At 41.3% G+C, this 12,562-nt stretch overlaps 2 protein-coding genes across 4 annotated transcripts in view; one reads left to right on the top strand and one right to left on the bottom strand.

Moving 5' to 3' along the window:
* The window catches only part of si:ch211-114c17.1 (pre-mRNA-processing factor 39), a 24,329-nt gene extending 19,715 nt beyond the window's left edge, over positions 1–4,614 (top strand). The window contains exons 14-15 of the mRNA XM_061685239.1: positions 2,444–2,618; positions 2,684–4,614. Of these exons, the coding sequence (XP_061541223.1) occupies positions 2,444–2,618; positions 2,684–2,755 (247 nt within the window). The 3' untranslated portion in view covers positions 2,756–4,614. The remainder of the gene's footprint in view (positions 1–2,443; positions 2,619–2,683) is intronic.
* ubxn1 (UBX domain protein 1) lies at positions 3,279–11,971 on the bottom strand. Of its 3 annotated transcripts, none has more exons than XM_061685242.1 (10): positions 11,940–11,961; positions 11,398–11,462; positions 7,325–7,378; positions 7,097–7,215; positions 6,814–6,895; positions 5,039–5,230; positions 4,911–4,962; positions 4,724–4,840; positions 3,963–4,146; positions 3,279–3,861 (listed from the first exon to the last, which is right to left on the bottom strand). In XM_061685242.1, exons 2-10 carry the CDS (start codon positions 11,454–11,456, stop codon positions 3,821–3,823), a joined length of 900 nt encoding a protein of 299 aa, XP_061541226.1. In that variant the 5' UTR covers positions 11,457–11,462; positions 11,940–11,961; the 3' UTR covers positions 3,279–3,820. The 3 variants fall into 3 exon arrangements, with proteins under 3 accessions (XP_061541226.1, XP_061541225.1, XP_061541224.1); XM_061685241.1 differs by having other exon boundaries at positions 3,280–3,861; positions 11,944–11,971; XM_061685240.1 differs by lacking the exon at positions 11,940–11,961 and adding an exon at positions 11,651–11,913 and having other exon boundaries at positions 3,280–3,861.
* Between the last annotated feature and the right edge of the window lie 591 nt (positions 11,972–12,562).

Here is a 12,562-nt window from a genome sequence, read left to right as displayed (position 1 = left end):
ACCATCTTGACTGTTATGGACGCAAAGTTCAAAAGCCAGCATCTGTGATGGTAATTGCTGTGTTAGTGCCAATGGCATGGGTAACTTACACATCTGTGAAGGCACCATTAATGCTGAAAGGTACATACAGGGTTTGGAGAAACATATGCTGCCATCCAAGCCACGTCTTTTTCGTGGACGCCCCTGCTTATTTCAGCAAGACAATACCAAACCACATTCTGCACGTGTTACAACAGCGTGGGTTCGTAGTGAAAGAGTGCGGGTACTAGACTGGCTTGCCTTCAGTCCAGACCTGTCGTCCATTGAAAATGTATGGCGCATTATGAAGCGTAAAATACGACAACGGGGACCCCGGACTGTTGAACAGCTGAAGCTGTACATCAAGCAAGAATGGGAAAGAATTCCACCTACAAAGCTTAAAAAATTAGTGTCCTCAGTTCCCAAACGTTTATTGAATGTTGTTAAAAGAAAAGGTCATGTAACACAGTGGTAAGCATGACCCTGTCCCAGCTTTTTTGGAACATGTTACAGCCATACAATTCTACGTTAATGATTATCAAATTTATCAGTTTGAACATTAAATATCTTGTCTTTGTAGTGTATTCAATTAAATGTAAATAAAAACAGAATACAATGATTTGCAAATCATTGTATTCTGTTTTTATTTACGTTTAACCCAACATCCCAACTTAATTGAAATTGGGGTTGTAAAATGTTTAGTGGAAGTGTGTAAGGATTCAGGCTCATGTCCTTATTTCATTTTCCAGTTGATAAATCTATGGTTTTCTGCAATCTTCTGTTTCACAATCTATTTAGGTATGTCATCTCAATAAAATAGAATATATTCTAATTTATTGAAATGTACCAATATATTATAAAACTCCCTACCTCAAAGACGGTCTGTAGCCAGGTTGGCATTGATTCTCATCAGTGCTCAATTGCCTCACCTGCAAAAAAAGGGTTAGTTATTAAATGTATCAAAAATATTAGAAATTTAGATTAAGATCAAAAATAAAACATGAAAGCTTGAAATACCAGCATTTTCTTTAGATCCAGTAGGTTTCAGTAAACAGCAACATCAGCCTAATTTACTTAAGCTGCCCTGAACTAATGAGTGTGAAGCAAACAAAAACCACATGGGCCACAGGAACCTTTCGCTATCAGGAACTCAGTTCCAGGGCTGGTTTGTGGAAAAGCCCCTTATGTTAAAATGCATGATAACCTTTACGGAACAACTTTATTTGATTACTCAGCACATCCAACCGTTCAAAGTTTTTAGTACTTTTTGCACAACTTATCTTTAAAGAAGCTGAACAACAAAATTCAAAACTGTCGTTTGATCCATTAACTGGCGTCTTGAAGCTGCCATTGCAAACAAAGGCTTTTGTACAAAGTATTAAATAAATACCAGTTGGCGTGTTCAATACTTTTTCCCTGTGTGATTTCACGTAATTACACAGCTTAATTTCTGATCTTATTTGGTCTGCTTTCTTTATTAAGTATGTATGGATTACTTGGGTTGTTCCCAACATCTGGTTAAAATTTCATGACAATAGCACCTTTGGAAATATATTCAGTGAGAGAAATGGTGATGTGGTGTTAAATACTTATTTCAGCCGCTGTATTTCCAAGGACGTCCACTTCGAAGCCTTTCTGTTACAATCATTGCCAACAGCCAAAATATCCACTCTCCGTTATTGTCGTCTATTTCCTGTGGCAATCTGCTTCTTCTTGACAATCAAGCCATGTTTCTGTAATTAAATTAAAAAAAAAATAATAATAATAATAGTATATTGTATATGTAGCCTCAAAACCCGATACAGGATCACAGTTTTTACTTTGCAGCACTTGGGTTGATGTGCGGCGCTCAATCATTTGGTGTGCTGCGAAGAGTCACACACAAATTTTTTCGGAATGGTCCACTTTAAGTCACATTCGGCAGCAGCGTTCAATGTGCTTTAAGTGTTGTCTTGGTGTCATGATGTCAAAATGTGAACAATTAAAATACAAATTCAAATTAAAATATAATAAAGAAGCAGGGAACTTATTGGTCTATTCGTGGCTCAAATATGTGTGTGAATTTTGCCGTTCAGCTCGTTTTAGAGAACAGCAAGTTGTGCAAAAAGTACTGGACAGTTGGATGTGCATTCAAAAGTTTAGACAAGGTCAAATTATGTTCACTTGCAAAGGTTATTGTGCATTGTAGGGTCATCCTGATATGTTTCCCGAAAGTCGAATATCCTTAAGTTTTTGTGAGGAGTAGTGTATCATATCTAGCTATTTTAGCCAGGCCACAGCACAACTTGTGGGACAGACTTTGTTTGATTTGGATACAGCCCTGCCTAATTATAAAGCACAACTTGGAAGTTTGCTGATGTCATCCTTTCACTCTAGATGGCCATTGGCAGATGATCACCTTCACTCTCCTTCTAATTCCTCACAGAGACGAGGGCCGAGAGAAGCTGAGCAAAGGTGATGGTGGCTCAGCAAATGGCGCATCAGAACAAGTCCCACCCACTGATCCTCAGGTCCCAATCACTATGCCGCCTCCCCCGCCGATGAGCATTGACGCGGGTGCCCAGTCCGGTGGATATGGCGGATACAGCAGCTGGTATCAGGTATGTGAATTTTTCTGTGTTGAACTGATTTTTGTTTTGTAGTAATTTGCTTTTCCTTCTGCCAGCAACCACAGTACAGCAGTTATGGCTACCAGAACACCTGGAACTACAACCAGGGATACTATCCACCCAGCTAAAATTAAAGAACTGAGCGGGGCACCGGGACTAAAAACTGAAACAGCAAGTCCTCTCAAGTTTGATCCCGCGGATTCTCGCAAAATATCTCCCACCATCTTTTTCTCACTGTCCTGCCTCCTGACTTTCCTCGCTGTCGTCGTTGACGACAAAGGTGCTCGGGTCATCACACGCCCCATTTGGTCTGTGTAGGAAGGTGACGATATGAAACGGACATGAGTGCATTGCTCGCTAGACCTCGTCGCTCTTTTAAGCAGAACTATTTTTGTATTTGTCCATAGACTTTCATTTTTGTTTATCTAACTTCGCTGGCCATATATTACGGGGGATTTTGTGCCAAGCATGCAAAGTTTTTTTTTTTTTTTTTTTTCCCCTCCTACTGTACATAAAAAAAAAAAAAGTTTTATAGTGTCTTATGGTTCTGCATATGTTTTGATTTTTCGAAATCTCATTTGAGGCTGAGATGCATTTGACCTTATTCACATGCGGTGTTTTGAAGAAAATATTTTTTTCAGTTGTGTGCATCTGACATGCTCAACCCACCTTTTCCCAACACATCAAATGAGCGGCAAGATGAAAGACAAAGTGCAGCACAGCAATTCTCCAAGTCAGCTTTATTTAAAGTCAATTCTTGAAGTCAAATATGCAGACATACTTGTCAATATATTCTGACTTATAAAAACTGGCAAAGTAGAATCTCACAAAATCAGTAAATTGTGAACTCATTTTAAGGCCCTTTTAAATAAGCAAGTGAAGATAGTTTACCATGGAAGAATCTGGTTGACCTTTTTGACACCAATCCGATGCCAACTAGCTTTACTATGTACATCTTTAATCACTGCATCCAAAACAAACATCCAGTGAAATCAACCAGCCAAACAACCAGTTTTCTTTGACGCCTTTGCTGATATGACCGATAACATAAATTTAACCTTCATCGTTAGTCCAGTACACTGACTGACAGATTGAAACTAAAGCCTTGGTGTACCGTTCAGTCTATTTCTTCCGGAAATGTAGTAGAGGTGGTGAGGTAGGCTCAGGAAGCAGATTGCTCTCCCTAAACTCACTTACTTTTTGGTAACAACCAGCACAGCTGAAGGCACCAAGCCTAAGCAGAGAGGAATCAAGGGGAAAGGGATTAGAAACAGCCGAGTTGGAATGAACGGAGTAATGTGCAGCAGAACAGCAATATGTATCAATGTGTCTCACCCAGCTCTTTGAGGGGCTTCTCCATATCCATATCAGTGTAGACGTGGCGGGGGTAAGGGGACAGCAGCGTAAAGTCCTGACCCTCCGGCGTGTTGCCGTTCACCTGCACGTAGACGCGTACCGCCGCCAGCGGCTCCTGGGCCTTAAACACCGCCGTGATGGTGGACCCATCAAGCAGACGCACCTATTGTTAACACGGAACAAGTGGGAAGTGAATTCGCTGTTCTCTTATGAGCGGAACGGCAAAATTCACAACAGGTGTTTGATCAATTAAAATTTCTACGGATGTCCACCGTTTTGCCTTTCTTGACTATCACACTCTCTGTTGCAACCTGATGATTACACCCTGTGACACTCTAAACTCAGTGGCCACTTCACTGAGAAAATCCTGTTTAAAGCCTCCCAATGGCGACGTACTGTTGATCAATTGTTAGGTATTGTATTGGTCTCGTGAACGGCGTGATGAAGAGGACTGTTGAAATATCAATTCCAATTGAACTGGGAAATTTATTGGTCCATTCATGGACCAAACAAAAGTTCAGAGGAGGCTAAATTCTCCCATAATGAGTGGACCCCAGCATACAAGCAGTTTGGCAAAGGCAGATTCTCTCTCCCACTCCCCCAATTTTTCAATATTTCTTTGTTTTTCTTTTCTTTTTTTTAGGGGGGGGGGGGGGCAATCCGCAAAAACTTATTGGATGTTTATCCCAAAGCCACCTGTCCCTACCTTTTCGTGCGTAATGTATGTAGGAGGGCCTCACCTGTATTCTGGACTCGTCATACTCTTTCTTAATGGGGGGTGGGCCCTGACTGGTGGGTGACAATGGGCTGGGCTGGACCGAAGTAGTACTTGTGCTTGAGGTTCCTCCGCCTCCAAACTTTTATCAAAAGGTAAGCAAAATTCCAGTCAAGATTGCCTCTACACAAAGAAAACACTGTGTCAACTACCTTTTGTGCTCTCTCCTCCCTGTCTCGTGCTATCTTGTCTTTAACTCTTTGCCTAGTGGAGATGAACAAAGTTAAACACTAACGTATGACCTAACCGTTTCCTGCTCACATGTTCATGGGGACATTACCTGGCCAACTTGTCCTCCATCTTCTCTCTCTGCCGCAGCTCGGTCAGCTTCCTCATGTCGTCGTCTTGCAGCCTATTGCGAATCTGCTGTAGCTCTTGGCCTTGCTTCCTCCGCTGCTTTTCTTTCTCCAGCTCCTCGGCACGTTCGCGCTCTCTCCGCTCTGCCTGTTTTGCCCGCATCAGCTCCTCCAGCCTGACGCACACAAGGCAGCAGCAGTCAGTTAAAGGGGTATAACTGAAAACAAAACATTTCCACGGGACCGCTTCAAAGATTTTGGGGTTGATTGTCTGGCCCATATTGAAGAGGAAAACGTAGTTTAGGTATAAAATTGAGCCGCACGATATATTGCTTGGACGTAGTCATTGCAAAGGTCCTGACGATGTATGAGGGGAAAAAAACTAAGGTACCCAACATGCACTGCGCACATCAGTCCACTAATCACACAACATTGTCCAAATGGTCTTGCTTCAGTTTGTCACTCGCAGCTGTTGTTTACTGTAACACGAATGTCTACTAACCTAAGTGCTAGCATATGGTGATGAGAAAAGCTAGACGTGCTAATAAGATTAGCACTAATGTTACGCTTTACAGTAAATTAAATCCCTTCAAACAACACATGGAGCAGCGAAGAGCTGGGGTGTCGTCTTTGGGTGCTTTGGATGACGTCCAAGGAGAGCTTGGGGTAACGTTCACTTACTTTTAACAAAGCTCACAAGCAGGTAACATAACTCGCTAGCTAATGCTAGCACTAACGTTTGTACGAAAACATGTTGGCGTTCTGTCCATTAATATGTGAAATGCAATTATGAAGCAAAACAAATGTTTTGAACAAACATAACCTCTAAAACCGGTCTGTTTTTAAGATTTGTTAAATTAAAATGTAAAATTGTTTGAGACTTCATTGTTGTGTCAAGATTCCAAACAAGATAGGAGAAACAAACTCATTTTTCTTAAGCACTGTTTTTGAAAACACAACCTTTTCATTTACTTGCTCTTATTCCGACATATAGCACTACTTATATTTAGTAAATGAGAGAACAATACGCAGTTGTGCTCATGTTTGGTTACGCGTGCAGAATTCGTACACTTCTTTAAAGAAAACATGAAGGATCAAGCAAAACACTTAATTTGATTTTTTTATGGAATTCAAATTAAACTGTAAGGCATTTCAGAAATGCATAACCATAAAGACAATAAAGAGATGGTCCTCGTTCAGTCATCAGTCACATTAAAAAATATTTCAAAGATTCTGCCAAGGTATGTAAACCTCTGAGCACTTTAGTGAAATTTCAGTCAAGTGAAGTAAAAATTACAGATTGCTTAAAAACAAATGAATAGTGCTACACGGATGACAGTATAACTATGCATGAAAATAAATGATTTTAACTTGATGACTGGCTGGACACTTAGCTGAGCAATACTACAGTGCATTTAAATTGAGGTCGACTTCATATAAATATCTCAGTATACTTATGTGCTCCGTTGAGCGTAGTTTATTTCTCCTGAAGCATTTATAAACTGTCAAACAATACAGAGGGAAAAAGAAAAATGTGTGCTGGATTTCACATGCCACAAGTATGTTATCCTGTATTTTTTCACATTACAATATATATATATTGCCGGGTGACAAAACAAACAAACAAACAAACAATAATAAAAAATAATAAAATTGCAATGTCCTCCAATATCATGCAGCCCTAGTTCAAAATATCTTTTGTTTGGTTGTCCATGGTAATTGGCAGTAAACATACATTGACCCATGTGTGAACTCTGACCTTTTGACTTGCTGTTGTTTCTCCTCTTCTGTCATGGGCTTTCTAACAGCCTCACCAATCTGGCTGCCTTCTCCGCTCGCAACTGACGGAACAAAACTGATATGTGAATAACCAGACAACAATAGAGGAACCGACTACAATGTCGCGCATATTACTTGTTGCTTACGTGCTACAAATGCAATGGAATGGAATGTGCAAGCGGCAGTTTAGATTTGCGTGTCCAAAGTTGAAATTTTGATGCTTTCTAAAGGATAAATCAGTCACCCTTTCAGCCTAAACACACCTCCGGCTGTGTCCCCGAGCAAAGGCTCCTGTGTGCCGGTCTGGTCTTTGTCCAGTCCTTCCAGAACCGGAGCCTTGTACGGCTCGTCGATGTCCGGGTCATTCTCGTGCTCCATTAACCTGAAGAAAGCACAAGTGGAGATCGCCAAATTCATTCATTTAGTGATGCCCCAGAATCACCATCATTTTGTGCATTTATTTACTCTGTTAATGTGTGCTTCCAACTGACCAGTCCATAGCTTGTTCGATCCCCTGGTTCCCAGTGCTGGCCACAGCCCTTTCTCTGAAAAGAGGACAGTTTAAGCCTTCTTCCTCCTCCACAACACAGGAGGGTTATTCAACTGACTACCTACACAAATACTAGACTACGCCGATCTGATCGGCCTGATTGGTATCGGCCGATAATTAGCATTTTATCCTGATCGGCTTTAATGTCATCATTCGCCGATCCGATCAAAAGCGCCGCAAAACACATTTACTCCATGTCGTGTACATCCATCCATTCATTTTCTGAGCCGCTTCTCCTCACTAGGGTCGCGGGCGTGCTGGAGCCTATCCCAGCTATCATCGGGCAGGAGGCGGGGTACACCCTGAACCGGTTGCCAGCCAATCGCAGGGCACATACAAACAACCATTCGCACTCACAGTCAGATCTATGGGCAATTTTGAGTCTCCAATGCATGCATGTTTTTGGGATGTGGGAGGAAACCGGAGTGCCTGGAGAAAACCCACGCAGGCACGGGGAGAACATGCAAACTCCACACAGGCGGGGCTGGGGATTGAACCCGGGTCCTCAGAAATGTGAGGCTGACGCTCTAACCAGTCGACCACCGTGCCGCCTGTCGTGTACAGTATATTCAAATAGCTTGTTTATTTTTAGCCTAGTCGCGTGTGTTGACGTTGTACTGTAAATATCTGACCACCAATAAAGTTATTTTATTATATTATATTATTTCAGCAGTGTGAGACAGACACCACGTAATGTCCCGTATCAGACTACAAGACAAATTTGGTCTTTCACGATTTATGTCAGACTACTGCAAAAGAAACTTGTATTCCGATACTACCGCATCCCGTTTTTTACCATCATTAGCCTTCATCTTGTCAAGTCAAACGTGACCGGATACACTCGTTACCATGGCGACGACTACAATAATGGATCGTGCCGTGTGTTTATAAGAACAAAATGGAGAAAAACTTGTGTTGGTGGTCACCAGTGCATGCATTGGAGACTGCATGCATTGGAGATTCTAAATTGTCCATAGATGTGACTGTGAGTGCGAAACTTTAGAACAAGCCACATTGCCGTAAAAAAATTGTCATGCGGGCCAGCATTAATTTTACATGCTACCGACGAGGGGAATGCTTTTTTGTATTTATTTTTATTTTACTTTGTTTTACTATACTGTCTGCTGCTAGGTAGATCTGATAACTGCCTGACCTGGATAAATGAAGGTTAAAATAAAAATTTATGAAATGCAAAATAAAGTATTTTATGAAATTTGACTCAAACTTTATTCATCAGAATCAACAAACAACATGTTTGCATTAATGTGAAGGGTGACACTGAGATCTCGACTGCAGTAAATGGGGCAGGTCTGGCTCAAAAGCGGTGGTTTTAATGCGCAAGACGTCACGCAGGTGGGAGTCACTTAGTCTTGTCCTCACGCGGTTCTTAGTCATGTTCATGACTAAGAATGTCTTCTCGCACAAGTATGTCGAGCCAAACAAGCTCCACATTTTCTTAGCAAATGTACGAATCTCTTGGAACCTGTCTTTATCCAGCAGCTGGTAAAAGTTGACGAGGGAGTTGTTGGTACCGGCTGCGACACTCCGTGTCACACTGCAGCTCAATGAGCTCCAGCTGCAGGTGGGCTGGAACGTCACTGAGATCCACGGAAACGGGAGGAGAAAAAAGCGTGATCTCCTTTTCAATAGTTGCAAAATCCCTGAAACGCTGTTGCAACTCCTCAGTTTGAGATGAGATGTTTGCGGCATACCTCCTCATTTGCGCACTGATATCGTGCGCTGGAAAACAGGTCATTATTTCTTGCAGAGATTGGAAATGTGTGGTATCGGGCTGCGTTTGTGACAGGTGGGTTTTGAAAAGTAGCAGCTTGGTCCGAAAGGCTTTAATATGTGAATACAGTTGGCTTATCAATATAATAAATAGCCTTTATGACCGGTTTCATAACGTGATCATATTTCAGATGTTTGGCAAATAGAACTTGTTGGTGAATAATACAATGGAGTTTTATAGCTTTACCTCCTTCTTCGCTTACTCTGTTACACACTAGGGTTGATAATCCACTGTGCTCACCAACCATGGCAGGTGCGCCATCTGTAATAATCCCCGTGATTTTATTCCACTGTAATTTTATGTCATCTACGGCGGAACAAACAGAAGCAAATAAATATTTTCCTTGTTTGGTCCTTAAGGCTCTGGAGGTCAAGTAGCTCTTCACGCACGTTCATTTCACTGTGCACGCCTCTAAAAAAAAAAAAAATCAGTAACTGAGCGCTGTCGGATGCATCCGTGCTTTCGTCACAGGCTAATGAAAAAAATTCAAACTCCACTCCTTTTGCGTCCAACTGTCTCTTAATATCAGAAGAAACTTCTTCGATCCTTTGTGACACAGTGCTATGAGCCAGGAAAACATTGGCGAACTGTTGCTTTTTCTCAGGGCAAATGTTCTCCACCATTTTCATCACATAGTCTTAAATAAATTCACCCTCAGTAAAAGGTTTGCAGTGCTTGGCAATCAGCGTTGCCAACTCATAGCTTGCCTTTGTTGCATTTTCATTCGACTCACTGGCTCTTGTGAAAAAGTGTTGCTGTGCCGTTAAACCAGCTTCCAGTTGCTTCAATTTTTCACTGCGTTCGTTCCCAGTTAGCTTGTCGTAATTAGCATGTTCCGTCTGGTAGTGCCTCTTTATATTGAACTCCTTGAACAAAGCACAAATTAGGCAGGCGCAGTTGTTTCTAAACTCAGTGAAAAAATATCCAGACTTCCATTTGTCCTGGAAACGTCGGCCCTCGCTATCAACTTTCCTTTTCTTACTTCCAGTTGCCATTTTAGAAATGGGCAAAAAACAGATCATGCGCAAAACGGCCCCGCGAGAGTTCAGCCACAGGTTTACTGCCATCCTGTGGTGAAATATAAAATTGCGCGTGTATTTTGTACTGCCGGGGCACATATTATTGGTTTTATGACAGAGGCTTCGGGCCAGTGGAAATATGAACACGGCCGGATTTGGCCCGGGGGCCGGACTTTGGGCATGTCTGCTTTAGAACATGATTCAACAGAACGGCGGCATGTTTACGTCCAACCGTTCGTGGTACCACTAGCTTGCTGGGCTAGATAACGTTCTGTTGCCTGCTTGTGAGCCGCATCGTATTAAAAGTATGTGAACATACCTCAAGCAAGCCTTAAACGAACGTCCTCTCCTGTCCTGAGCACCGGTGACCACCAACACACGTTTTTCCCCATTTTGTCCTTATAATACAAAGTCGGCGCGCTCCACTCCTGTTGTCGTCGCCATGGTAACAAGTGTAGCAGGTCGCATTGGAGTTGACAAGATAAAACCCAATGATCGTAAAAAACGGGATGCGGTGGTATCGGAATACAAGATTTTATTGCAGTAGTCTGACATAGTGCAATCGTGAAAGAGCAAATTTGTCTTATAGTCTGATCCGGCATTACGTGTTGCCTGTTCCACACCGCCGACATGTTTTTTTTTTTTTGTTTTTTTTTGTTTTTTAAATAACTTTATTGGCCTTCAGATATATCCAATACTACGTCAAAAGACGCACGACAAGGCTAAAAATAAACTCGCTTTTGGATTCACATATACTGTGCATGATGGCGACACGGAGTAAATGTCTTTTGCAGAGCTGATCAATCGGCGAATTATGACATTAAAGCCGATCAGCATAAAATGCTAAATATCGTCCGATACCGATCAGCCCCATAAAATCGGTGTAAAGTCTAGTTAGCACTCATTATTTCTGTCATGTCGTAATGTTGACCTGACTGATTAGAATACATGATCTGACGAGAGCAGTGATTTCCAACCTTGTTGGAGCAAAGGCACAAACATATTTTACAATTGAAAAATTCCACGGCACACCAACAAGCAAAAATGTCACAAAAAGTGGATACATTAATTACTGTATGTACTTCCTGCCATATAATAAAAGACCATTCATTTGGGATCGGTGATCGTTTTTTTTTTTTTTTTTTTTTTTAAACTCGCTGATCGTGTAAAGCCTAACAAAGACAAGTATCCACTGTCACTCACGCTCTGTTCCGGTCGAAGCCCATTTCCAAAAGGCTCTCAAGCGTTGATAAGTCTGCCATCTTCAGCTGAAACACACATTTTCAATCTTTTTACATTCAATTTATGCTCTCACAATTGACGGAAGTTACGTCACTACCGATGCATTTAAGACGGAGACCAACTTAACTGAAGCTCAGGAATTCAGTTCAAAACCAACTTTACGACTGATGATGCAAGTCACAAATAAACCTTTCGGAAAGGAGTATTAGCTTACCGCTGCGTGGTCGAGTGTGGCTGTCATACACTTCGACAAACGAACGGGGCTCAAATTAGCATCGATGTGGCTAGTATTCAAAGAGCCCCAGCTAACGTTAGCATTCGAGTCGAGCCGAGGTTCGAGAGACAAAAAGGCGAAAATAGCGCAGCGCCAACAAACCTGAACGTCACTTAAGATATGAATATTGTAATGTTTCTTGAACGTTAAAAAAAAAACCACACGTATGCTATTTTACTGTCCCTGTTGGAACGACAAGTGAATTGCGACGAGATGTTAGTTAGCTTACTCACGCCTTCGCCGCCACAGTACGGAAGAACACGTAGGTCAGAAAGAACCAAATGAAATCAGCGATTAGCATTAGCGATGGTACTAAATGCTTTGTAATACATTATTGCTATTACAAATTTGTATATATTATTATAACTCGTCTGTTTGATTTGACGTGATATTGTGTAAATGTCACTTTTATAACAATTTTCTCACTTCAAAGTAAACATCAAAGAGCATGGCGGGGGTAGAAAGAGAACGAAAAAAAAACTAATATTCAGATTATATTCCACATGTAGATTAATTTATGATGTATTAAAAAAAAAGTTTGTATTTTACATTATTCCGATGTACTTGTTAATTGAAGGGTACATTTTTATTATAAATAAATTCTTGTTTTATGCTGTTATTTTCTAATCATATTTCATTTTATTTATTTTTTGGTTTATTTCAGGCCCTAAAAAAAAAAATCCCCAGTGGTAATCAATTCAACCCGTTTTAAAGCATAACATTGATGTGACTTTTCCAGACAAACGCCACATCCGGTGATGTGTTGTGTCATTACTTCACTTGACTAGCTCAGTTAGTGCATCGCAATTTCTGATCTAGAATAAAATCATGATCAGTGAGCCCCAAAAGTGC

The sequence above is a fragment of the Phycodurus eques genome, chromosome 9 (genome assembly GCF_024500275.1).
Source record: "Phycodurus eques isolate BA_2022a chromosome 9, UOR_Pequ_1.1, whole genome shotgun sequence".
NCBI lineage: Eukaryota > Metazoa > Chordata > Actinopteri > Syngnathiformes > Syngnathidae > Phycodurus > Phycodurus eques.
Note: the sequence above shows the minus strand (reverse complement) of the source record. Positions and strands in the feature narration are given on the sequence as shown.